Below are 24,717 nucleotides of genomic sequence, written 5' to 3'. Positions count from 1 at the left end.
GGAACATCCTTCACAATGCCCGCCCACACTAGAAACACTGATGGAATCATTTCACAATTTTTGCAAGTTGTTAATCGATTTTTTGACGTTAAAATCCTAAACTTAATAATTTCACTTAAGTTATGTTTGCGAACACATTTTTACCAGAAACTAAATTTAATTTAAGTATAAGTTACTTGGTTAAACCTGTTTGTTAAGAATAATGGGTATATTCGTTTTAAATACAGAGAAGCGAAATGATTCTCTGCCTTTCTATAAAATAATTTCTTATTTCTATAATATCCAGCTCCGATAAGGCCCGGCAAGCCACAGCGTGGCCACTTCTCTGAAAGAACACAGGCTTTAGTCTGTATAAACCTGGCAAAATCTCCATATTCCCAGGTGGTGGCATATGTAAAGGATTTCCCCCATGAAAAAATGCAAATAAATAATAATGTTACGCTCTTTGGAACGGGTTGCGTTCGAGGTACGCGGGAGCGGAACCGTCGTGAAGAAAACCTTGTTCTATTTTAATTTCGTGTTTTTATAATTTATAAATTTGCTGTTCATATATTTAACAAAAACTGTTATTATTATGAACAAGGAAGTAATATAGATTCGTGTGTTTGAGTTTACGGTAATGTGAGGGTCAGTCATACTGTCCAGATCAAATTTAATTTAGTACTAACACTTTTTTTAATCCCACTTTACATCATTACGTACGAGATTTAATAAGCTCAATCATCCCATCAACACCATTCAACGACATGATCATTTGAAAATCATTAAATTCATATTACAAAGAACAGTTTTCATTTATATAAATAGATAAAGTTTTCCCAGTATTGACGGTCCCGACCCGAACTACCGATAGGCAGCGAAACAAAAACGACCATTTCAAATAAATTAACGCTAAATAAATACAATACGTTGACTCAAAAAGCTCCGTACATCCCACACTTACTATTTACTACTCAGACTATGATTTTTAGACTGAGAACATTTGAGATTCACTAAGAGATAACTAAACTATAAATCAATAATAAATAATAAATAACCAAAATCACTTAACTAAAGAAAACTAAACATATTTCAATTAGATTTTGAGAACTTGGTGTAACAAGATGTCCCATAAATTTTATATAGACCATCATACCACCAAGTTTATCTTTAACAAATTATTTTCAACGCAGCTCTATTTTGATAAATTCCAATTTTGTTAAGCCAATTCTTTCTGGAAATAAGAAATTTAAAGTCCAACTAAAAATAACTAACAACACTATCAAATTTTTCATTAACTCTTTTATAATCAATCACCGCCTAAAGTTAAAGCAAATAGTATTTGAAGGACAAGAAAATTAAAATATAAGCTTACCCAAACAAAACAGAACAAAAATAGGAAAATCACCAAACTCTTTATGATCAAATAGAAATATGAGATTTTTTACTTAATTTAAGCTTTAAAACATGAGATTCAAAATCACATCCAAAAAATTTTGATTCATTCTAATAATATAAAAAGTGAAAAAAACTTAAACATATTACAAACAAAGAGATTCAAAATTAAATATTCTATTTAAGCTGTTATTTATTTGCACTCTAAATAGTAATTGACTAAAAAAAATTAAAACATTATGTATATTTCGTAAAGCTTCAAACAAATTAATATTTTTAAACTGTTACGCTTAAATGCAAGTATATACTCAATTGATACAAATGAAAATAAAAAGTGTAACTTATTGAGCTTCAAATAAAAATCTTCTCTAAGCTGCCACAAAGAGCTTCAAACTAAAAAAAATAATCAATTGAAAACAGAGATTCATATAAAAAAAAAACTGAGTACGACATGGCGTATATGAGTATGTGTTCTGTGTAGGATGGGGGTAAATTCAATCAATTAGAAAAACCAAAACTGAAAACAAACATTGAAGCAAAGTGATTTGTGATGATGTTGTATGTATATGTGTAAGTATGTGTGTATATGTGTGCTGTATGTGTGTGTTGTGTGTATGTGTGTGTGTATATGTGTGCTGTGTGTGTGTGTGTGTGTGTGTGTTGTGTGTGTGCGTGCGGGAGAGCTAGCGCGGCGCGGGCGCGGCGCGGCGCGGGCGCGGGCGGCGCGGGCCCGGCGCTCACGGCACCAGGTCGGGCAGGCGCCCGCGGCCCTAGGGGCGCGCGCAGCCCTCCGCGCTCACCACCTGCCGGGGGGGGGGACACGGTTAGTGGACGCTACATCTGTCGCTGCATACTTATAAACTAACCTAAATTAATCCAGATTCCTAGCACTAACCTAACAATTTTACACACACACAGTACTAGAGGTGGTAGAACCCTTCGTGGTTCGACTCCGGCGGCACCACCGCCACACCTATTTCTGCCTTATAACAGCAGTGTTAAGCGTTGTTGTGTTTTGGTTTGAAGGGTGTGGTAAGGAAGACATACTTTTCCGAGGCGTTCCAGCTTAGCCCTCAGGGGTAGCGGCGCATCTGTGGCTGATCTCCGGCTCCGGTACGAATATCTAATCCTATCTGGAGTCGATTACAGATGTCCATGGGCGGCGGTAGCCACTTACCATCAAGTGCACTGCATGCTCGTCTGCTACTCCATATTATAAAAAAATAACAAATCACAGCATGTGTGAAGTTACTGAATTTATTATTGATCTAAGAATGAAAAAAAAATATACTATCACAAAAGTCTCACTATATACAATCAATACACTTATTTTCCTTGTTATAATAATTATTATGTATGTCTCGTTCTTTGACACGCACTGAACCTCAAAAAGCAAACGAATTTTAATATGTATATGCAATATTGTTGGATTCATCTAAGAGGTGGACGTAACATAACAAAACATTGAAAGTGGTAAAACGCTCTGTGGTTCGACTCCGACAGCACAACCGCTACACTTATTTCCGCCTAATAACAGCAGTGTGTTCCGTTCTGAATTTGTTGCGAGCATGTGTAGTCATACAATTTGCTATGACGACGGGACTCATTTCTATATTCAGAGTGGACTAGCAGTTTGGCGCGGACTATAATCTGTCCTAGAGTTGATTACAGATGTCCACAGACGGTAGAAGCCAATTATCATCAGGCGAACTGAATACATGGAATAGTTATGATTCAGTTTCAATATTTTTACTAAACAGAATTAACACCAGATTAATAAACAATTGACAAAAATTAATATAATTTATGACACGCAAAAATTCGGAAACTCACTTTCCGCTCCTTGTAGTAGAGCTCCTCGCTCTCCTTGTCGCAGAGCAGCAGCACGACGGCGCCGAACAGGAAGATGGCCGCGCCCCACCCCACGCCGTACGCCCACCCGAACTCCCATACCGATCTGTTACCTGCAATAGTATGTATAGAAATATTATAACTAAGTTTTATAATCTTTTTTTTAATTTTAATCTTTAATTCAAAGGTGATGGAACCCTTTGTGGTTCGACACCTGCAGCACCACCGCTACACCTATTTCTGCCTCATAATAGCAGTGTTACACGCTGGTTTGAAAGGTGTGGTAAAGGAGACATATTTTTCTCAGGGGCAGCGGCGCATCTGTACATCTGTGTGTCTGACGACTTCAGGTACGGATATCTAATCTTATCTGGGGTTGGTTTAAGATGTCCATGGGCGGCAGTTTAGTCTATCCATAAGCCCTTAAAAGTCCACCAATTGACATTGCTCTTGCCTAGAAAGAGAATAGAGTCACCTCAGTGGACCGCATGTTTGTAAGAAGGTTATAGATATAGGTCAACAGACTCTTGTCTTATTTTTAGTTGCCAATATTTTGTCCAAAAAACAAGGAATATGCAATTATTTAAATTTAAATAGACTGTCACAATTTATAACGAATAAACTTACCCAGATTGAGTTCCGCAGCGAAGCAGACCGGATATATAACTAAAGCTATTAAGATGCACATCACTGAAAATATAATAATTAATTAATTAAAATAATACCGTGGATTACCATTATAACCTGAGCACAAAACATTACAAATTGGACTGAATACTAAATTCGGGCACTATAAGTATTTGCGAATTACTACTCGTGGTATTAAACAATGTTATTTTGTTTATTTATTTCCTTTAAAGTTGCTGCTAAGTTGAAGGTGGTAGAACCCTTTGTGGTTCGACTCCGGCGGCACCACCGCCACACCTATTTCTACCTAATAACAGCAGTGTTAGGCGCTGCTGTGTTCCGGTTTGAAGGGTGTGGTAAGGGAGACAGACTTTTCCGAGGCATTCCAGCTTAGTCCTCAGGGCCAGCGGCGGTTGATTACAGATGTCCATGGGCGGCAGTAGCCACTTACTGTGACTGTGACTGTATGCTCGTCTGCTACTCTTATATTATAAAAAAAAAAAAGTACATAGCAGTCCATAGAGAGGCAAAATATGTGTTGAATGGTTCATTATGCTCCAAAGTTTAGGAGACATTGGGGTAGACCAACACAAAGTATCGAGATGGAGAACATTTATGTACAAATGATGACTGACGTGCTATTGCAGTATTTTTGGATAGGCTTAGGACGATTTTAGTGCAGGTTCAAAATTCTTATTGATTTCGTATTATGATTGTACTCATAGAGATACACTGCAACTTTAGCGACGAAACCGTGAAGTGACTACTAATAACTTTAGGGATTTGAACGCCTCCTTAATTACTCGAAGAAAAATCCTCCTATCTTGTCTTAGTGTCTTACAATATTAATGTACTATTGTCCACTGATGCTCCTTTGACATTTTCTATTGAGATACCACTCATATTTTTCATTTTTATCTTTATTTGACATTTTATTGTTATTGACATTTTATCTTAGTACAGTTTTAATAATATTGGAAATTAGTATAATTAGTACAATTTAATAAATTGAATTTATAAAATGCGGCTTAAAATTATATTTGTACGCCATTTATGGAAGAATGAGCGAAAAAAATTGACTGTAACTCCAATGTATAAACCTTATTCTACAAATAAAGATTTTTGTATTTGTATTTTAGTGTAGTATACGTACGCGCAAGGGCCATGGCGAGCACCGCGAACCGGTAGTACCGGAACTTGGTGCGGTGGTCGGCGGCGCGCAGCCCCAGCCCCGTCAGCAGCGCGCCGCACACGTCCGCCGCCAGCGTCGCCACGCACAGCCCCGCCGCCGCCCTGACATTACACATTCTTGAATCGTACATGTACAACTTGAGCCTATAGCCTATGGCTAAGAAACTCGGCCTCGATGGAGGGATCCGAGGTTCGAATCCCAGACACCTCTGATTTTTTAATGTTAATTATTACAAATTAATTATATTATCACTAGCTAAACGGTGAAGGAAAAAACAGTGAGGAAACCTGCATACCTGAGATTTACAAAAAAATCTCAAAGGTATGTGAAGTTTACCAAAACGCACTTGGCCAGCGCGGTGTCCAGCAGTGGGACAATAATGGGTTGATGATGACGATGAAATTGTACAATAGGCTGAAGGTGGTAGAACCCTCTGAGATTCGACTCCGACGGACCACTCCGGCAACCACCGCCACACCTATTTCTGCCTCATAACAGGAGTGTTAAACGCTACTGTGTTCTAGTTTGAAGGGTGTGGTATGGAAAACATAGTTTCAGCGTTCGAAGCGTTCCAGCTTAGTCCTCACTGCGCACATGAGGCCGACTCCACACTGTGACTGTCACATATTACCATCAGGCGCAGTGCATTTATCGTTTCCTACTGTGCTATAAAAGATCACAGAATGTTTTGGTAAACTTACTTAATATACGGAGCGGGTCTGGCAGCATAGCAGCCGGGCTGTGCGGTAATGTCGAAGGGCAGCGGCGTCGGCGCCTCTGGGTCGATGCAGTGCATGAAGAGTCCTTGCCTCCAGCCTGCCGCCATCAGCCAGTCCGCTGACGCGAGCCCGAGCACCATCAGGATTACGACCAACAGGCCGCATATCAGCGCAATCACCTGGAATTGACGATACACAAGTAAGTTTATTGATAAGCGTTACGCGACATATTTGCATATGCAACGCTCCATTGATTTACTAGAAACATTAGTACCTAATGTCATAAGTTTCCAATTATTATAAGTAATAATATTATAATGTACAACTATCTATTTGTCTATTAAAAATAAGTACACACAAAACATTTGATTATTCTGATCCATGCTAGCAAATCAAATCAAATCATTTATTTTGCTAAATATAGGTAAATACAGTTGTTATATCCTCAAAATTGTCCTCTATATTCCACCTCTTAGAGGTATGCAAAATTTTAATGAATACTTAATTGTTTTGGGTCAAGTTATGGTCAAGGTTATGCAAATTAAATTTTAAACAGTCAATTTATAATTTCAAAATATAAACATAACATAGATGGCGTTAGTAAAAATGTTTCTAAATCACGCTATTGACATTTTGTAAAGACCAAAACCGCTTGAGCCTACTAGTTTCAGTTTCAATTTCATTGTAAGGGATGCTAAGTTAGTTATCTTTAGCGGGTTCCGTTCATATTTTAAAGGTCATCAAACAAGTCATTTTCGAGTGACGACATAACAGTGACATTTTTACCGCATCCTTTTTTTAGTTATTTCAATATACGAGTATATATAAGTAATATAAACTCTCTACTCCTCATTAAGTAGATAGGTATAGTACTTACTCGTATGTACAATGTAACTATTGTTATCGTGTGCCAAGAAAAAATGTATGGGTGCAACAAAGAACGCCGACAACAAAGCACGTTGCATCGCATCGCGGCCACCTATACGGTTTGTCATACGTTCACATTACTGACTTACTTTGTAAAACGTTAATATACAGTACGCGCCAAACTGCTAGCCCGCTCTGAAGTTGTTGCGAGCGGGTGCAGTCTTACAATTTGCTATGGCGACGCGATTCATTTCTATATTCAGAGCGGACTAGCAGTTTTACGCGGACTATATCAACCTACGTAAATAAATGAATTATTCGCATATTGTGCTATTGATCTAATGACATTTTCTTAAAATTTTCGATGTTCCTAGAGGCACCACTTCACATAAATGTGACCTCACCTCACATAAACGTGACCTCACCTCACATAAATGTGACCTCACCTTACATAAGTGTGACCTCACCTCACATAAGTGTGATTTCGCGATAGACGGTAATCTATTGTTTGTGTTTTTTTTTCCTCTTCGTTACTCTCTCCAGCTGAATAGCGATATGTTCATTAATTAAAAATGGCTGAACCAGTTTAAAATAGATTTTTACACAATGATAGAACTAGGTTGTAAAACAGGAAGCAGTCCAGTTTTAAATATTAGGGTTTTCATGTTCAAATTGGAAATGTTTGCCCAGGAGGATTTAGGTCGATGAAAACCAATTATAATGCACTGCGCTGTTTCATACTTCCAGCAATTTAATAATGTAGCTTAGCTGTGATATAAAGGTTACAGGGGTGCCGTTTTTCATACAATTAAACATAATGTAAAGAAAGGTTCATTAAATATTGGTATTTATTTAAACAAATCATGCTAAGATAATCCCAAGTTCCAAGACATTTTGCTTGAAAAGATTGGAGATGTAAGTACATATCTATTTTAACTTATTTATACCTATAGGTATTTAGCGAATTGCTTAATACTCATTGTAATCTCTTTAATTTTCAATAAACTACATGTTACAAACAAAATATATCTTACAAAACCTTCCTACCACGCAGATAAGTTTTAATAGTAGGTGTAGTGTGAATTCATATTTGTCACGTCTTTGGCCGCGTTTTTTCGGAGTTGGGTGTACACACTGCGATAAATATTTAAACAAAATGTCACACAAGTAACCTTTGAGGGAAACCTTTATACAACATAAAATCAAATATAGGATTCCAAAAAAGATTCTGAAATTACCAAATCCAAATAATGATTACGAGAAAAGCTGAAACATTCGATTCTACGGGTGGTCTACGAGCTAAAGGTTGTCAGGCGTAGATCCGTCCCTTTGGCAGGGAAAGAAAAACGTGAAAGTGAGAGGTATGGGTGTCTCGAGGGGTGGCGGGGCGCTCGGGTGCCGCATCGATCGCGGCCGCCCCGCATCAGCTGTTAGCCGAGTCGATCCGCCTCGTCTCGACGCTATACTCCCACAGCTTTTAAGACGACACCCCGACTTATGGCCTTAGCAGACATGCTACTTTTTAGCGGCGATTCGCGTTTTGGCGATTGCATTGATGCTGTATCTCATTTCGACGATTTCACTGCGTTCGGTCGCGGAATTGAAAACGCGCATTTAAGCGACCATATTAATGCTGCATTGCGTTCTTCGTCTTCAATTACTGCTTGGAATTATCAAAATAGTTGCAACCGGCGCTCAAATGTGTATGGCGTGTAGTTTTAATCTAACATCCGAAAATCTGTCAAATCGCCGATGCTAAAAGTAGCATGTCTGTTGGTACCCTTAAACACTGATCGCACCACCCACGCGACGAACTTCGCGCCAACCTTTATTATTCTTTTAACTTTCCACTCGACCCCCGAATTCTCTTTACACGGATTATTTTTGTGATAGTAATGGGATTGATCTCCGTCATTCTGACTTCTAGAGATAAAGAGATTAAATGCGATATTACGGAAAATCATTACTTCATTCCTATGATTCCTCACTATTGAGGAAAATGACTATAGGGTTTATTATTTTAGGAGCATATTACATTCATACTGGTGGTAACGTTTTGAGGAAAAAACATGTAGGTACATACCTAGGATAGAGGTAGATAATTATGTTAATATAGTGGACTTCTGATCCGATATAGCACCAAATCGGACGACAAAAATGTATAAGCATTAATCAAATGCAATCCAACCCCGATATGGCATTCGACTAATTTAAATAACAAATAAGATACCATAATTGGTGTCAAAAATGAATGCGTCCGCATTCATATAACTTGATTCAAACAAGAATCAAATGAATACAGAGTGTCTATTAAATACAGCGACCCACCTGGACTTGTACTTTTATAATATGGAAGTAGTAAATGATCATGCGGCTGATGGTAAGTGGCCACTGCCGCCATTGGACATGAACTGTAATCTACCCCAGAAAAGATTAGTCCTACGTCGGCCACAAATGCTGTGCCACCCGTGAGGACTAATTTGGAACGTCTAGAAATAGTAAATTGCTTACCACACACAAACCAAAACACAGTAGTGCTTAACGCTTCTGTTATAAGGCCTTTGGAGTCGAACCACAAAGGTTCTATCACATTCAACATTTCCGGCTGGTTCGTTTGCTGACACACTACTACATTTCGGTGAATTTTATAAACATTATTGGACGATGAATCATTTATTGATTTCGTGTTCGTTATGTAACCACCTAAACTCATGGTGCACGAGGTCAGTCAGCTGGACAACTTCGATTCGACATTACCTTTTCGGTTCAGTGGTAAATATTGTACGGTCCTTAAAAGGGCGTGTTGCTCAATAACAAAGGGATATTATGTTTCTTGCTTTTATTCGATATTTAGTAGATAGCTTTGTCTTGAATGAAAGTAAAAAAGTTATAGTTAAGTACTAACTACTACAATAAAATAGTTTTTTTGTAAAATATCGCTAAAATTAGCTAAATAAGTACAATTAAGAGACACAAACACGTTTTGGCTGTTGAGAAACTAAAATACTAATTAAATGTCGAGATGGTTAGGTTTGTAAGCCATGATATGATTTTAATTTATCATTTATACACTACTGGAAAAAATTAAGGGATCAAAAAAAAATTCCAAATTTTTCGGTAGTTTTCAACAGGCCGTAACTTTGAGAGAAATGGTCGTACAGGAAATAAAAAAAAAGGAAATTGTAGCTCCAAATGTCTAGTTTTTGGATTAGAACTTCAAAATTTTGTAGCCTCCGCGGTTTCTGAGTAATCGTAGAAAAACCAGCAACAAAAAAATTTTCAAAATTTTTTTAGTTTTTTTTTTGGTCTACGGGCATGGAAAAAATTTTTTTAGCTTAACCACCATAAGGATCGGATACTTTGTTCATTTAGCTTTAATTTCTTTTTTTAAACACCCTGATACGTCCACTCCTCGCTGAGATATCGGTCTTCAAATGGAAAAGGATCTTTTTGTCTTTGATCATCGATATCTCAGCAACCAATGATCGTACAGAAAGTTAAAGATGGCTTCCCCTTAACGACTGTCCATTGTTTTTTCGGAGTTTTTTTTTCTTTTCTTTTTGAAAATTTAAGCACTTTCTGGAACAAAAATGTGGAAAAAGCTCGGAAAAACATTTTTTTTTTCTCATTTTTAAAAATTATGAGCTTTTCAGAGCAAAAAACATGATCCTTTAATTTTTTCAAAAATTCGATCAAGTGAAACAAAAAAACGGCTGGCTGGATCAATTTGATTCTTTGTAGGGTTTTTGTGGACATATTGAACTGTAAAAGGCACACTTAACATTAGTGGTTTCCTCAATATTTACGATCCAGCGCTTGATTTTCCAAAAAACCACCAAAAGCCCTTTTTTTGTTGCATTTTCAAATTCATGTGACAGAAAGAAAAAACAATTTTTTCGAAAAAACAATGGACAGTCGTTAAGGGGAATTTATTCAAGTTCTTGAAAGCCATCTTTAACTTTCTGTACGATCATTGGTTGCTGAGATATCGATAATCAAAGACAAAAAGATCCTTTTCCATTTGAAGACCGATATCTCAGCGAGGAGTGGACGTATCAGGGTGTTTAAAAAAAGAAATTAAAGCTAAATGAACAAAGTATCCGATCCTTATGGTGGTTAAGCTAAAAAAATTTTTTCCACGCCCGTAGACCAAAAAAAAAACTAAAAAAAATTTGAAAATTTTTTTGTTGCTGATTTTTCTACGATTACTCAAAAACCGCGGAGGCTACAAAATTTTGAAGTTCTAATCCAAAAACTAGACACTTGGAGCTACAATTTCCTTTTTTTTTATTTCCTGTACGACCATTTCTCTCAAAGTTACGGCCTGTTGAAAACTACCGAAAAATTTGGAATTTTTTTTTGATCCCTTAATTTTTTCCAGTACTATAGTACAATTTAACTATATTACAGTATTATTTCACATATTTGTGAATAAAAACAATCAATATCCAGCTACAGATCATTACTAATAGACCAATGAATCACTTGCTGAATCGTCATAATTCAAGATTCGCATTAGATATTCCTAACAATTTATATTTTCCTGCAAATAAAAAAACAAGATATATTGGAAATACATAAAAATAGACAGCAAATTATCACAAATCCAATAATCGCACATATAATAAGAATCTTCATAATATCAAGAAATTCGGAAGGAACAAAATGGAAGTCCGTGCTTAATATCCGCTTCACTTCACTGTTCATTGAAATGGAGTTCAATCCAAATATTGGAATTGGAAGTTAACGACTTCTTCGGATAAGTTTTAATGTATTTGAAAGATTTCACAAATAAATTTAGGGCAGCTCGTGATAAATTATCTACTTAAGAATATTTATAAATTCATTTGGATTTAAAAGAGGTAGGCAGGCCCATTCATGTTTCGATTCCGGCGGCACACCGCCACACCTATTTCTGCCTAACAATGGAAGTGTCAAGCGCTACTGCGGTCTGATTTGAATGGTATGGTAAGGGAGACATACTTTTCATTCAATTCCGATCCCGAACCTGACTTATACTTAGCAGATTTTTAGAGGATAGAGAAGCCTATAGTAGTAGGCTAAGCCTATGTGGAGTACCGCATACTCTGACCGGGCGTAAGGATAGCGCAAAAATCCACCACAGTAACACGTATAGTGTGTAAGCTTTAACCGACTACCTGTTACGGTTCAAAAGACAGGTATGCAAAGGTACATCCGACGAAAAAGGATAGATGAATTGACTATTTAGGCGAGAGGGATCTTTTATATACGAAATACCCTAAAAGAAGACCCAGCCTTTCTTGTATAGGTTAGTCTGGTTAATCTCAAATCAATCTGTGAATTCGGCAGAATTATTTCTCGCTCTTGGTCGGTTAAAAAAATTAAAGGGTCATACATAACTCATTGGTAATTAAACAGGATCATCAATTGTTTGTGTTTACTATATGTCTCAAAATCACAAGCTAAATAGCTGACTTATCGCGAAGATTTCAACCGTAGTGACCGTAGGAACATCAATATTTTGTGAGTGCTGCATGACCAGTGATATGCAAAATCACAAGCGAAATGACACAGGCTTATCACGAAGATTTGAATCGTAGTGACTACTAGTGACGTATCCATTCGCCGTTCAATGACGCACAAATCAACCGATGTTGAAGTCAACACCACCCCCATAAAGTAATAATAAAAATAGACTGTGAAAATAAAAACTTTGTCATTCAATTCGTAAAAAAGTACGTGCTCATTATTTTATGTTCAGCGAACCCTAATAAGTACATAATACCCTTTTTTTTCGCTTAAAAATACAGTAGGAAGTAATAAAATAATAACATTAATGTCACTTACACGAATCGCATCATACTTAGTTCTGTCTTCAAGTAGGACAATACAGTTAGCAGTTCTCTTGGCGAACAGTTAACAGAACAGAGACCGCAAGTCTAATCCATTAGCAAGAAAACCACTTTATACTAAGACTTATAAACGATCTCGACAAGACAAGACTGAATTTGAATTTCTAATAGCATCTGTTATGTATAAAATCCATTTCCTGACTTTGTTTTAATGTAATTAAGTGTCTCCACTAATGACAATACACTTTACTACGCTGATTACATTAAGTATTTAGATAACAAGTAATTAATTTAAAAAATCAAAAACCCGACTGCACCAAAAAGGCCGAAGTAGAATTTCCAAAAGCAGTGAAATAGGCATTTCATTATTTTTATCCAGAAAGCCAAATACAAAGTTTCATAGTAGGTGTCTGCTTCAAAAACAAAAGATGTTCAAACAATATTATCCTATTTTATTTATCCTCGTAGTGTTCATTTACGCTCTATAAAGAACCTACGAGTATGTGTAAAATTCCAGCACGCTTAAGTTCAGCGGTTTCCCTTTGCGTTGATCTCTGGCACAGCAACTCTCTCATTTAGTCAGACAGTCATCTCGATGTGTATATACGACTATATACGTACTAGCTGACCCGGCAAACGTTGTGTTGCCATATAAATAAAAAAATGTTAAGGATGAACAACCCTTATCACTTAGGTGTAAAAAAAATAGATAGTGGCCGATTCTCAGACCTACTGAATATGTATATAAAATTTGATGAAAATCGGTGAAGCCGTTTCGGAGGAGTACGGTAACTAACACGAGAATTTTATATATACTCGTAAGATATATTATTTAATGTATGTGTAATCTCCTCTTAATTTCCTTTATTTTTACACCCTACTCGATAGGTTTGGTTAACTTTTTTAAAACGTGTTACTATTTTGCGAAAAAATTCACCATTTACGGTCTACAAAATATATAACTTCAGTAAATCAAAGTTTCGGTCATTATTTTACCTCGTTAGAGGTAGCATTTCATTATTTTTATCCAACAAGCCTGATACAAAATGTCATAGTGTTTGCTTCAAAATTGACGATTGTTCAAATGAACTTTTAACCCTTATTTTACCCTCTACGGGGTTGATTTTTCGGAGGGGGATAAATAAGTGCGTCCTTATTCCTATCCAGAAAGCCAAATACAAAATTTTATAGCAGTTGCTTCAAAATTGAAGGATTTCAAAAAAACTGTTTTCCCCTATTTTACCCTCTTAAGGGTAGAATTTCCAAAAGGCCTTTCTTAGTACTTATTCAAGCTATATAGAGAACCTGAGTGCAAAATTTCAGAACTGTAAGGTCCTTGGTTTAGGCTGTATGTTGATTTCTGAAAAATGAAAAAGTCATTTAGTTAGTCAGTCAGTCAGTCACCTTACTGTTTTATATATATACAAATATGTTTTTATAATCTCCGTTTAATTTCCTTTCATTTGATACCCTACTCGATAGGTTCGGTTAACTTTTTTTTTAAATGTGTTACTATTTCGCGCCAAAAATCCGCCATTTTGTTTTTTTTTTCACTAACACCTATCTAAGGACACTCGGGTCATTGAGACAAATATAATGACACTTTAACGGTTGAAATTCATCCAGCCGTTTGTTAGATCGGTTCAAATAAAGAAAGACAAACATACAAGATACGCGCGAAAAACATAACCCTTCCTTGGCAGTCGGGTAAAAATCTATATTCATTTATTTTTTTGTGATATAGCCGTAGCATGCAGATCACCTGATGGTTACTAGCGCTCATGGAAATCTGTAATCAAAGTTAGACAGCTTCGTCTAGTTAGGTGAAAAAAGTTAAGAGATATACATATATCTCTTAACTTAGTAGTGAAAAAAGTTAAGAGATATATGTATATCTCTTAACATTTTTCACTTGTCAGCTTGCTTAAGCTTCAAACCTATGTTATATGACTAAATAGAGCACCTGAGCAATCTGGTTAGCAGGCATCTCGTCGGGTTCAGTTGCGAACTGTGGCGGCGGCGGCAGCACGGGGGGGAGGGCGCGCGGGTGGGTGCGGAGCCCGCCCGGGGCCGCGGCGCGCCCCTGCATGCGCTCGCGCCCGCCCGCTACTCGCCCCTCAACACATCACACCACTGCCGGCCAGCGGGGACCGCCACCAGCTAACACTGTTATCACACTTGGCAACACCGAAGACCGTTCTACTCAGAATCCCGCACTAAAGGCACGCCCAAAGTAAGGATTTTCTCCCAATTGCAGAATTTCTAGAATTCGATCGCGACTATAATGTCCAATAGACGAAACGATATATTATTAATTATATGCAAAATAATTAATGATATGTCTGTGTCAAGTACTAAAATTATCGTCATTATAGAAAAATATAATAATAATAATAATATAAATACCGAGTACGATTTTTTTATAAAAGAAATAGGCTAGGTAATTTCATTTCTAATTGAAGTGATTCAAAAGATTACTTTCATAAAGAATTTAATTTTCCCGATAGGTTTTTCAATACATTTTATGAAGCAAATAACAGAATTAATACATGAAGCACACATTAAAGCATTGAAAGCTAACATACTTTTAATGAGATCAGAATCATCGACATTTGTATGCATACACTGGTATGTACATAATTTAATAGGCGTAAGTTTGATATACATGTATCTAAAAGCTAAAACCTAATACTTTTGTAATTATAAAGAAAAAGTGATAAAAGTTATTCCAAGAATATACCTAAACGAGGACAAAGAAGACTGAAGTAAAATGATAGCATAAATGCGAATAATGTTATAAGAACCGGAACGTTTATGCTAAAAGAAAATTTGGCGTACAATGTCTTCGCATAACGTAAGCATAACTTAACCAGACAGCTCCGGAAGTTCCTCTTTGTAAAGGCAACAAAGTTTAAGACACTATTTACAAAGCGCCTGCTACGCAAATTTTACAAGACGTTCTGAAATACATCGGAATTGGGAAACAAAAATAAAACTTTCTTTTCACAGCTTAGTAAGCAACCGCTTCAACCTTTCAAATAAAGAACGTTCTTTAACCAACGAAACCACGGTAACGAGCAGCTCTTTTGATAAAGCCGCCTTTAAATTCTCTAAAAAGACATCTCAAATTATTTTCGACCTTGGAAATTTTAGTATTATGTACACTTTTAATTGGGAAGAAACCTTTTTCCTTTTATATTGTATCTCATAGAAGTAGCCTATGGACGGATTGCGTCCTATAATGCTAGTTGTAGGTACGTGACGAAAATGGGAATTTCTATCAAGTCTTAACCAGCTTGTTGTCTTAACCAGATTTCAAAAACGATTTATTGTAACATATTTACAAGGACGCCATATCCCGATACATAAAGAAGGCAACACATTTAAGAAAGCCCCTTCACAGTTAAAATCATCCGCGTCAGACGTGGATTGAAGAGAGCTAAAAATGTACACTTAGACGTAGCGCATTTTAATCCTAGCATGGTGAAGTGCGTACTCACGTGAGTGTAAGCGGCCCCGACATAACAAGTGCCACCTCTCACCTACATCCTTCGCCAAAAAGCTGCTAATGCATATCCGTATTTTTACCTCGGAATATATAATATCGCAACGAGTCAGTAATATTTTACGGTACATATAACTACCGGGTGAAACGAACAGCCTTTTGCATGACTTTCCTCAAATTAGGTCAGAGCCGAGCGAGTGCGCGTTTCAGTAATTGTAGGGAAAATGCTTAGAATGAGGTCGTTCATGAGGCTCACACACGAACGTCAAAAACGAAAATGAGATGTCCCGTCACATAACGAACGATGCGAGGACTCAATTTAATTACGGCTAAAAGGCAAAGACCCTCAGTCCAATAAAATGAAAATTCAATATTAACGGGCACGCCATTAAATTAGAGCAGAACACAACGCTTATCGCGCTCATATCTCGAGGTCAATTTTGCTTGAACCCTTGCGTAAAATATATTCGAAGCATCGTTATAAATGTTTTTGTGTAATACAAGAAGCAAACGCGCAATATTAAGTAGTCACTGCCGTCCATGAACAACTGTTATCAATTTCAAGTAGCACGGGAGACGTGTTTCTAAACTAGATTACAGAAATCTTGCCAATGTTTTTTGACGAATATACATACTTAAAAGTCAAATCAGCGGCAGAAATACTGCTACTATAAAGTAGAAATAGGTGTGGTGGTGATGACGCCACAGTCGAATTACAAAGATTTCTGCCTTGAACTGAAGAGCATAGTCAGTCGACAACTTTAGTAATAGTCAGTTACATACGACAACTTCGTTACAAAAATTAATATAGCAAAACATTATGTGTCATCTTCATTTAGTTACTGATTCTATATCATATAGTACGTTTAGTCATTTAATTTTAATTTCATACTATTAATTTACGACTTTATCTATTGCTTTATTTTCTATATTCATCTAATTCCATTAATTTAAGCTTAAAATATTTCTGTTAACAGGAATTAAGACTCCCAGATTTCTTCCTAACATGGTGCTGGCAGGTTGCCAGGACCCGCCTCGATCCTGACATTGTTGTGGCTGAGAATGTTTCAACCAAAATTATTATCTGCTGCGTTTAGTGGACAATTGTTCACCAAAATACGAATTTGGGCTACAAATACCATAGTATCGATAGATAATGCATTTACATAATTCTTAGTCCCGATTCCTTTTACACGCTCAAATTCCTGTCTATTTCAATATGGAATCGTTTAGCTATCGTTGGTAGTTGCTTTAGATTTTTGATTTTCTGCTACAACAGTTTTGTGTAGTATAATGGGTTGTAAGTCACGCACACCCTTACAAATTACATACTTTGTTCAAATTCACGCTATGTGACCAAAGCAATGAATTAAATTGTGTTAATGTATTACTTCCGTATGCTGCCTCCATTTACGTTGATTACTGAACAACATATTTTTTGTTCACAAGAAGTATGACAAAAGTATCAGTCACTGTAGATCACCCTTGTGGCAATTCAAAAGAAACCCTTAATTTACCTTTTCGGAAAATTTTACATCGAATCTTTCGAATTTTCGAAACATATAATGAAACTTTTAGATACATAAACTTCGGCAAATGTCGCAAATTGTCATAAAGTTGGTATTATTAGTATTTATTTTTATAATCTACTACTTTCCAATTGGTGCATTTACAGTATTTAGTTTCAAACAAGCCAACAGCCTTCTCGTCTCTACTTTGAAGTAATGAGCTTAAAAAGCCCAGCGAAAAGTTATGAAGGCAATTTGGACCACTCTATTTATTACGTTTATGTTATGTTATGTTTATTTATATTATTACGATATGCCATAATATATAGCAAATTCCGATATAAAACTGTGACTACGATGTATTGGCGACATCAAATGATGATTATCCCACGGAGATGCGTCGTGACTCGGTTATGTTGGTAAAAAGTGTTTAATATATGTATTTATGTGTCGATCACATATTTAGCACTCGAAATCTATCAGCTACCATATCTTAACTTCTTTAATCTTGATGTTTGCTATTAATTTTAAACTAAATTAATAAACTTAAAAAAGTACTAAGGTAATGAGTAGGTAATTCAATTGCTAAAATTAAAAAAAAACGATCTAAGATTGACAACCAAACATTTTTTGTTGCAATGGCATTTACAATCATATTTATTTAAATGTTAATTCATCATAAACATTAATGAAAACGATAATTAAGTCACATACGAAATATCTGCGTGTAACCGCAAACAATGGCCACAGGTGGCGAACCAATATAAATGAAGAATAAATAAAACGACAGATATGATAATTACGACGGATACAGATGCTTAATAATTCAGCCCAGAAATACTAAAATCGTTTAAGCATGTGGACAGCTTCACTAACGTAAATATGACGTCGACAGATATTGTCCGACGTGAACAAATGCGTATCATACGGGGAGTGAGAACGATGCGTCACGGAACCCCATTACGATTATAAATATACCAAGAAATCCGTTTATTTGTATACAGATTTCTTTCATTTCGTCGTTGGTTCATTCCAAAGTGAAAGGATTGTTACTTTTAAGATTTCTCTGAATATGAGAATGAAATATGAGTAAGCATCTAAGATTTGAATATCGCAATTCGCAACTTAATACATTATTGCGTTCGGAATTGTTTTGACATTACTCAAATAGTGGTGATAATAAAATATGTTTCTGCTTTGTGAAATAATTAATTTATATTTATTCCCACTTTTGACTTTGGTAAATATGGCGTAGATAAAAGTTATTTCTTTCTTACAATAAATACCTGGTGCCACCTGTCTTTCTTTAATAAAATATATTTTTTAAGCCAACATCATCAATTTTGATTATTTTTCTTCGGAATATATAATTCCTCACCTACCTACCTAACGACAAATATATATTGGGAATATAAATCTTGAACCTCTATAAATTCACGCAATTCTTCAGTCCCTCTGAGTTTTGCGCATTCGGTCGCGCCGATTTTGTAGATCTACACAAAAAATACCTATTACTTGCTTCTCATTCCTCAAAGACACCTATGCAGTACCTACAACGCTAAAACGGTTAAATGCGTATTACTTGCAACGACTCTTAAGGGTCTTTGGGTGATCGGGGGATAGATGACAATGTGAATGGTCCCCGAGGGCGGGAGTCACTAGTTAGGCGACCGGACCGGGCGGCGCCTGACGCGAGACTGCCGCCCGCCCCGCCCTGCACCAACTCGCATCTGCCGCCCTCCCGCGCCCAACAAAACACAGATTACGGAGACACGTTTATTAGCCAAAACGCTACTTAAACTTCGATCGTTCTACAACAAACACGAACAAAGCATAGCGTTTTAGCACAAACATTACATTTACAATCTCGTACAACGAACATAATGATAACTATGCATCTAAATTTAGTAAATTAAAAAGGGGATCTCCAGAAGTGAACATCCTCGACGGTCACACCTGAGTAATCTGTAAGCGCGGAGGATTCGGCTGCCGACGAGGCGGTGGTCGCGGTTGCTCATAACAACGTCCCAGATTACGCATCCGACGTGAGCATTCAGTTCTGGAAGGAAGTTTCCACCATCTTCTAGATTCCTTCACACCAAATGTGGTCACCATTCGGTCACCCGGTTTTGATATATCGTAAACTATCTTAGGACTATCGACAGGATCTGCACCTGGCGCTATACGGTGTCTAGCCGAGGATATGGCTCTTTTAATACCATTAATTGCGCGTCGTGTCGGTCCTTCATCGTCCCTTTCAGGGCACACTCTCGCCGAGGGTCGAAGATAAATAGGCGGTGGACATCCCTCTGGAAGATTGCGGTCTCTTTTCACGAGACGTCGCAATCTATTGAGAATCGTTGGTGGCGGATCGGTATTGGTTCCGACCGTGCATACGCGCGGTCTTCTATATTCGCGTTCAATTGGCGCCGTCGTTACATTGTACGCGTGAGTTGATATCGGTATCGTTGAGGACGCACGTCGGGGCGATGGCTCGTCGTGTAGATATGCGAGGTGTAGTGTGCTGATGCTCAATGGTTGCTGCGGCGGGGGCCAGAGGTCTCTGGTCGGTGGGACCGGGGCAGGCCGCTCGCCCATCATGCGACGGGCCAGCTCCCCCGGTTGCCACAAGTAGCTGGCTGTCAAGTTTCCGTGCGTTTGCATCCCGTCGCAAACCTTTACTAACTACACGCGAGGTAGCTACACTAATCCAATACAGAGTCTTGTGCACTTGTTAGTATTCAAGAGATAATAAAATATACAAGTACATCAAATAGCTTTTTTAATTGGATCAAGCGTTTACTACATACTCGGATGCGGAAAATTGCGCGCGAAAGACGTACCTACGTGTACTTAATATGCAGTTTCCAATATTTTAGTTGCACTTACCTTTAGCGGCCTGGTGATAGTGACCGTCTCGATCATAGTGGTGGATGCCATTGTAGGAGGGTTACCTGTTAAATAACGTAATAATATTAGTTATTTTTATTAATTAATAATATTTTGTATTACAGTATTTCAATAATATTTATTTTTGACATTTCATTTGCATTTACTGTGTTTAGCTATCATCATTCATTTAGAATCAAATCAATCAAAAATCTTGTACATTTTTTTAATATAATTCAGTACCAGAGTCAACAGATAACAGTACCAGAGTCAACAGATAACAATCCGAAGATAACAATAGAACACAGTTCCAACTTTGTCCTCAGTGTTAACAATACATCCTTAATTGGCTTCATTTAATACCTACTATTTTCATTATTGAGATAAGTAACAGATTTTCTTGGGTTACAATGCTTAATCAAAGCCAGGTGGAATGCAAAATGACTCTGATACTCTGATATATATTACTATATTCACACATAATACAACCTTGCTGTAGAGTAGGTCAATAACATTTACAATACATATGTTACACTTGACGTCTAAAAAGCAAATAGATAAATAAAAGAAAAAAGATTGCAATTTTGCAACTCAAAAGGTAACCAAATATTCATGAATAAAAACATTTAGTGTTAGACTATTGATCTCAATTCTGAATTTTAAATTTGCAACAAATTGCACTTAGTACAGGATCCCTAGTATAGTTTTCATCATTTATTAATAACAAGCTGATTTTTCGTGAGTAGCTTCGTTTCGACAAGACGCCCAACATTTTTCCTTACAGCAATGTTGGTAAATGGTAGCTTGATGGGGCAGCAAGGATAAAATATGTTGACCGGACGAATTCTAAAAATTTATTAGTAACCAAATTTTTCTTTGTTAATTATCAAGATAATTATTTAAATAACGTGAAAAAATATTTGTCCTACAAAATATAAGGTTTTTATTAAGGCGTCCCCCCTCTCCAACATGTATCATAAACAAGGTCATGAAAAATAATTACTAACCAGCTGATTTTTTTTTTATTGGCTGTCTACCATTTACATAGTCTACCATGCACATTGTCCTACAAATTACATGGTATGTCATCTCGGACCTACGCTGAAAAGATGTTAATTCCGCAGGTTTTTTTTTTTTATTAGTAACTGTAGGACAAAGGTATCACGTGATAGGATAATATAATTTTTATCTAAATAAAACAATGTCCTACAAAAAAAAGGGTAACTTTTATTAATCCTACAAGATTTGTAATTTAACTATAATATAATATAAATAAACTATAAAACTGGCGGACTGGAATAACGCACTTCGCAATTTGTAGGACAATGTGGGTAGTAAGCTGTGTAAATACTGTAAATGTTAGACAGCTAATAAAAAAAAAAATCAGCTGGTTAGTAATTATGAAAACTATACTAGGGATGATGATGATGAAAACTATACTAGGGATCCTGTACCAACTGTTTTTTGCACTGCAAAAACTTGTGTGTAATATTGAGTTTTCTTTCAGTTTACAATTGTTATCTGTTACATCATATTATTTTGCAAAAAAAATAAGTAAATCTTTTTGCAATAAAGTTTGGGTGTAGAGGGACAGCCTTTACATGGAGGTATTCAAGGGTTGGTATATGGTATCTGGTAGCATGGAGGCAGCCCGTTCGATCATCCGCCACTGCTTATCAGAATGAGCATGACCTTCATTAATGAAGAAAATTACGAAGACAAAACTGTAAGGATTTGCAAGGATTTATATAGATTTGAGTGCGTGAATCTAGAAATTAGTCACATATGAATGAATGAATGACATTACTCATATTATAAATGATTACAAAGTCTTCATACCTGTATTATAAATTTTTGTTGTTTACCACTACAGACAAACAAATAATAAAATAACCTTGATGACATTACAAAGACGATAAAAACTTGTTTGTTCTTTTCACCTTGGATATATTAATATAGACTATACTGTTGAAATGCAGTATTAATATTTATTCTAGTGGTAAGTATTGAAGTAGAACCTCACTATACTATGTAGTTTTTACAAATTGAACAAAGATGCAGTCCACCTGATGTTAAAGGGCTTGTCACCCATGAAGGTCTATAACGTACCACACATAGGATTGAAGTGGTTAACCACATGTGTTGCTGCACTTAACATTAGGTAAAAGTAAATATAGTAGGAGGCTTTAGCTATTTACCAATAAGGATTTTGAAATGAATGACAAAGGTCTTAATGGCGATTTCACAGTAGCTTCTGTTTTTCTGACCATTGAATATTAATACATAAAAAATAAATGATCACTTGTTTGTTTGGACTATATGCAACAGTGTGTTGTTAAAGTGTGTTGATGCTGATGTGGATGTGTATCTTTCTAAAATTTTAAGGGAAATTTACATTTGTAAAAAGACACTAATTTCCTTAAAATCATCATACTGTTTATAAATATAAAGATTTAGTATATGTTACATTTTAAGAATATGACATAGTTACAATCTGTTTATTAAATACAAATTAATCTCCAAACATGGAAAATTGTAATTATTTTAAGACAAGATCATCAAGAGACCACATCCTATAAGTTTCATTGGACAGTCAACTGTTTTATTTCAATAATCACAATATGGTGAACTTAGATAACCCATTTACAAGTTATAAGTATATAAAATGTTTTAAAAGTTAAAATTAACATTCCCATCAGGAACTTACACAGAATACAAATTACTTTTGGTTTCTTATCATCTTACTTCACTACACTAATAAGTAGGCAGAAATTACTTACTGGAAATTTCTGCACTCTTAAAATAACTTTTAACTGTTTCCGCTGAATATGAACTGAGAATTCAAAATACTTATCAATCTTGACACAAGTAGGCCATTCAGAGTTAATTATAATTAAAACTAGGGCAGCCAGTTGATATACATTCCCTTACAAAGTTTTAACCATGTTATGATCACGTATTCCAAGATGAATTTAGTAAATTAACAAAGTTGATTCAATTGTGGAGAGTGGAGTTTGTTTGTGAACCGTCAGAAATATTATTATAACAATAAGAAAAGAAATACACATCCAATGTACAATTGGTAACAAAAATTATAATTATAGACGAAAATTAACAAAAATACGATTATTGAATTATGAAATGTTTTTGTTTACACAAATAAATACATTTAAATAAATGAAATCATACTTACATGTAACGCTATACATCCGAAACATAGATTAGTAATAAAAACGTTTCTATATCACTCTCCGAATGCTTATTTTTGAGAAAAATCAAACTGTAACACGTTATAAATACCTAAATAGTACGCATTTTAATTTGCTTTTTATATCGAATAAGTTCAGTTTATACTTGATACGAAATCTTCATGAACAAAAACACAATAATAGAAATAATGCATGAACCCGACGCACACTCAAGTTTTTCAAGTAGTAAATCAGTGATGCGCGCAGTGCAGAAGCAGCAAGAAAGTTTATGTTATTACTTATTGTCTTTGTCGTCAGTGATATCGATATTTGTACGTAGTATATTGTGTCGTTAGTGTATCGAGTTACTATCGAAGTATATTTTGTAATAAACTACGAATCCCTTTATTTAACCATTTCATTAATAGGAAACAAAGTGTTAAATTACATAAAGAAACTACACTTAATTTGAGTACTATGTTTACTATAATTTTTTATTTATTTATACTTTTATCACTTCGATCGGAAATTAATACATTTCTAAAAAAATCGGTATCTATAATCACCAAAGAGTATAGTAACCTATACAGGAGAATCACTATCAAATTTATTGTCTGTGGTACATAAGTTAAAATTTCTTAAGGGTTTCATAATTAATTTCTTAAAAATTAAAAAATTGAGATTTATTTTGCGTAAATTAAAACGAACCATAAAAAATATCTAAATGATCGGTGACAATGTATTTAATTAAATCGTATGCATAGACAATTATGAATTATGATCAATTATGACCTATTATGAACGGTCAATACCTAGGTTACTATACTCTTTGGTCAATACACTCGGAACAGAACAAAATAACGTGAATAGTAACCGAACCAATTAACAATTTATATTTCCCCTTATTTACTCCAATGAAATACACTAAAAATTACTTTTTTTTTAAATAATATAGGAGTAGCAGACGAGCATGCAATCCACCTGATGGTAAGTGGCTACTGCCGCCCATGGACATCGGTAATCAACCCCAGATAAGATTAGACATTCCTAACTGAGGTCGGCCACAGATGCGCCGCTACTCCTGAGGACTAAGCTGGAACGCCTCAGGAAAGTCTGTCTCCCTTACCACACCCTTCAAACCGGAACACAGCAGCGCCTAACAC

The 24,717-nt window shown here is 36.0% G+C and overlaps 1 protein-coding gene across 3 annotated transcripts; it reads right to left on the bottom strand.

Moving 5' to 3' along the window:
- Positions 1 to 2,032: 2,032 nt before the first annotated feature.
- On the bottom strand, positions 2,033 to 23,965 carry LOC140757365 (transmembrane protein 47). Of its 3 annotated transcripts, none has more exons than XM_073093034.1 (7): positions 23,560 to 23,965; positions 20,367 to 20,431; positions 5,746 to 5,942; positions 5,006 to 5,145; positions 3,853 to 3,915; positions 3,208 to 3,338; positions 2,033 to 2,177 (listed from the first exon to the last, which is right to left on the bottom strand). In XM_073093034.1, the coding sequence occupies exons 1-7, from the start codon at positions 23,582 to 23,584 to the stop codon at positions 2,145 to 2,147; spliced, it is 654 nt and encodes a 217-aa protein (XP_072949135.1). In that variant the 5' UTR covers positions 23,585 to 23,965; the 3' UTR covers positions 2,033 to 2,144. The 3 variants fall into 3 exon arrangements, with proteins under 3 accessions (XP_072949135.1, XP_072949134.1, XP_072949133.1); XM_073093033.1 differs by lacking the exons at positions 20,367 to 20,431; positions 23,560 to 23,965 and adding exons at positions 14,428 to 14,743; positions 18,902 to 19,432; XM_073093032.1 differs by lacking the exons at positions 20,367 to 20,431; positions 23,560 to 23,965 and adding an exon at positions 19,434 to 20,179.
- Between the last annotated feature and the right edge of the window lie 752 nt (positions 23,966 to 24,717).

The sequence above is a fragment of the Epargyreus clarus genome, unplaced genomic scaffold (assembly GCF_041222505.1).
Source record: "Epargyreus clarus isolate Ecla_fem2 unplaced genomic scaffold, WU_Ecla_fem_2.2 ptg000004l, whole genome shotgun sequence".
Taxonomy (NCBI): Eukaryota; Metazoa; Arthropoda; class Insecta; order Lepidoptera; family Hesperiidae; genus Epargyreus; species Epargyreus clarus.
Note: the sequence above shows the minus strand (reverse complement) of the source record. Positions and strands in the feature narration are given on the sequence as shown.

Excerpts from the sequence above, each read along its gene's own strand:
- LOC140757365 (XM_073093032.1), bottom strand. The coding sequence starts at position 20,141 with ATGCAAACGCACGGAAACTTGACAGCCAGCTACTTGTGGCAACCGGGG. Across the intron at positions 5,943-19,433 it reads CGCGCTTACAGATTACTCAG|GTGATTGCGCTGATATGCGG; the intron begins GTGTGACCGTCG and ends CGTCAATTCCAG. Across the intron at positions 3,339-3,852 it reads CGCTGCGGAACTCAATCTGG|GTAACAGATCGGTATGGGAG; the intron begins GTAAGTTTATTC and ends ATACTATTGCAG.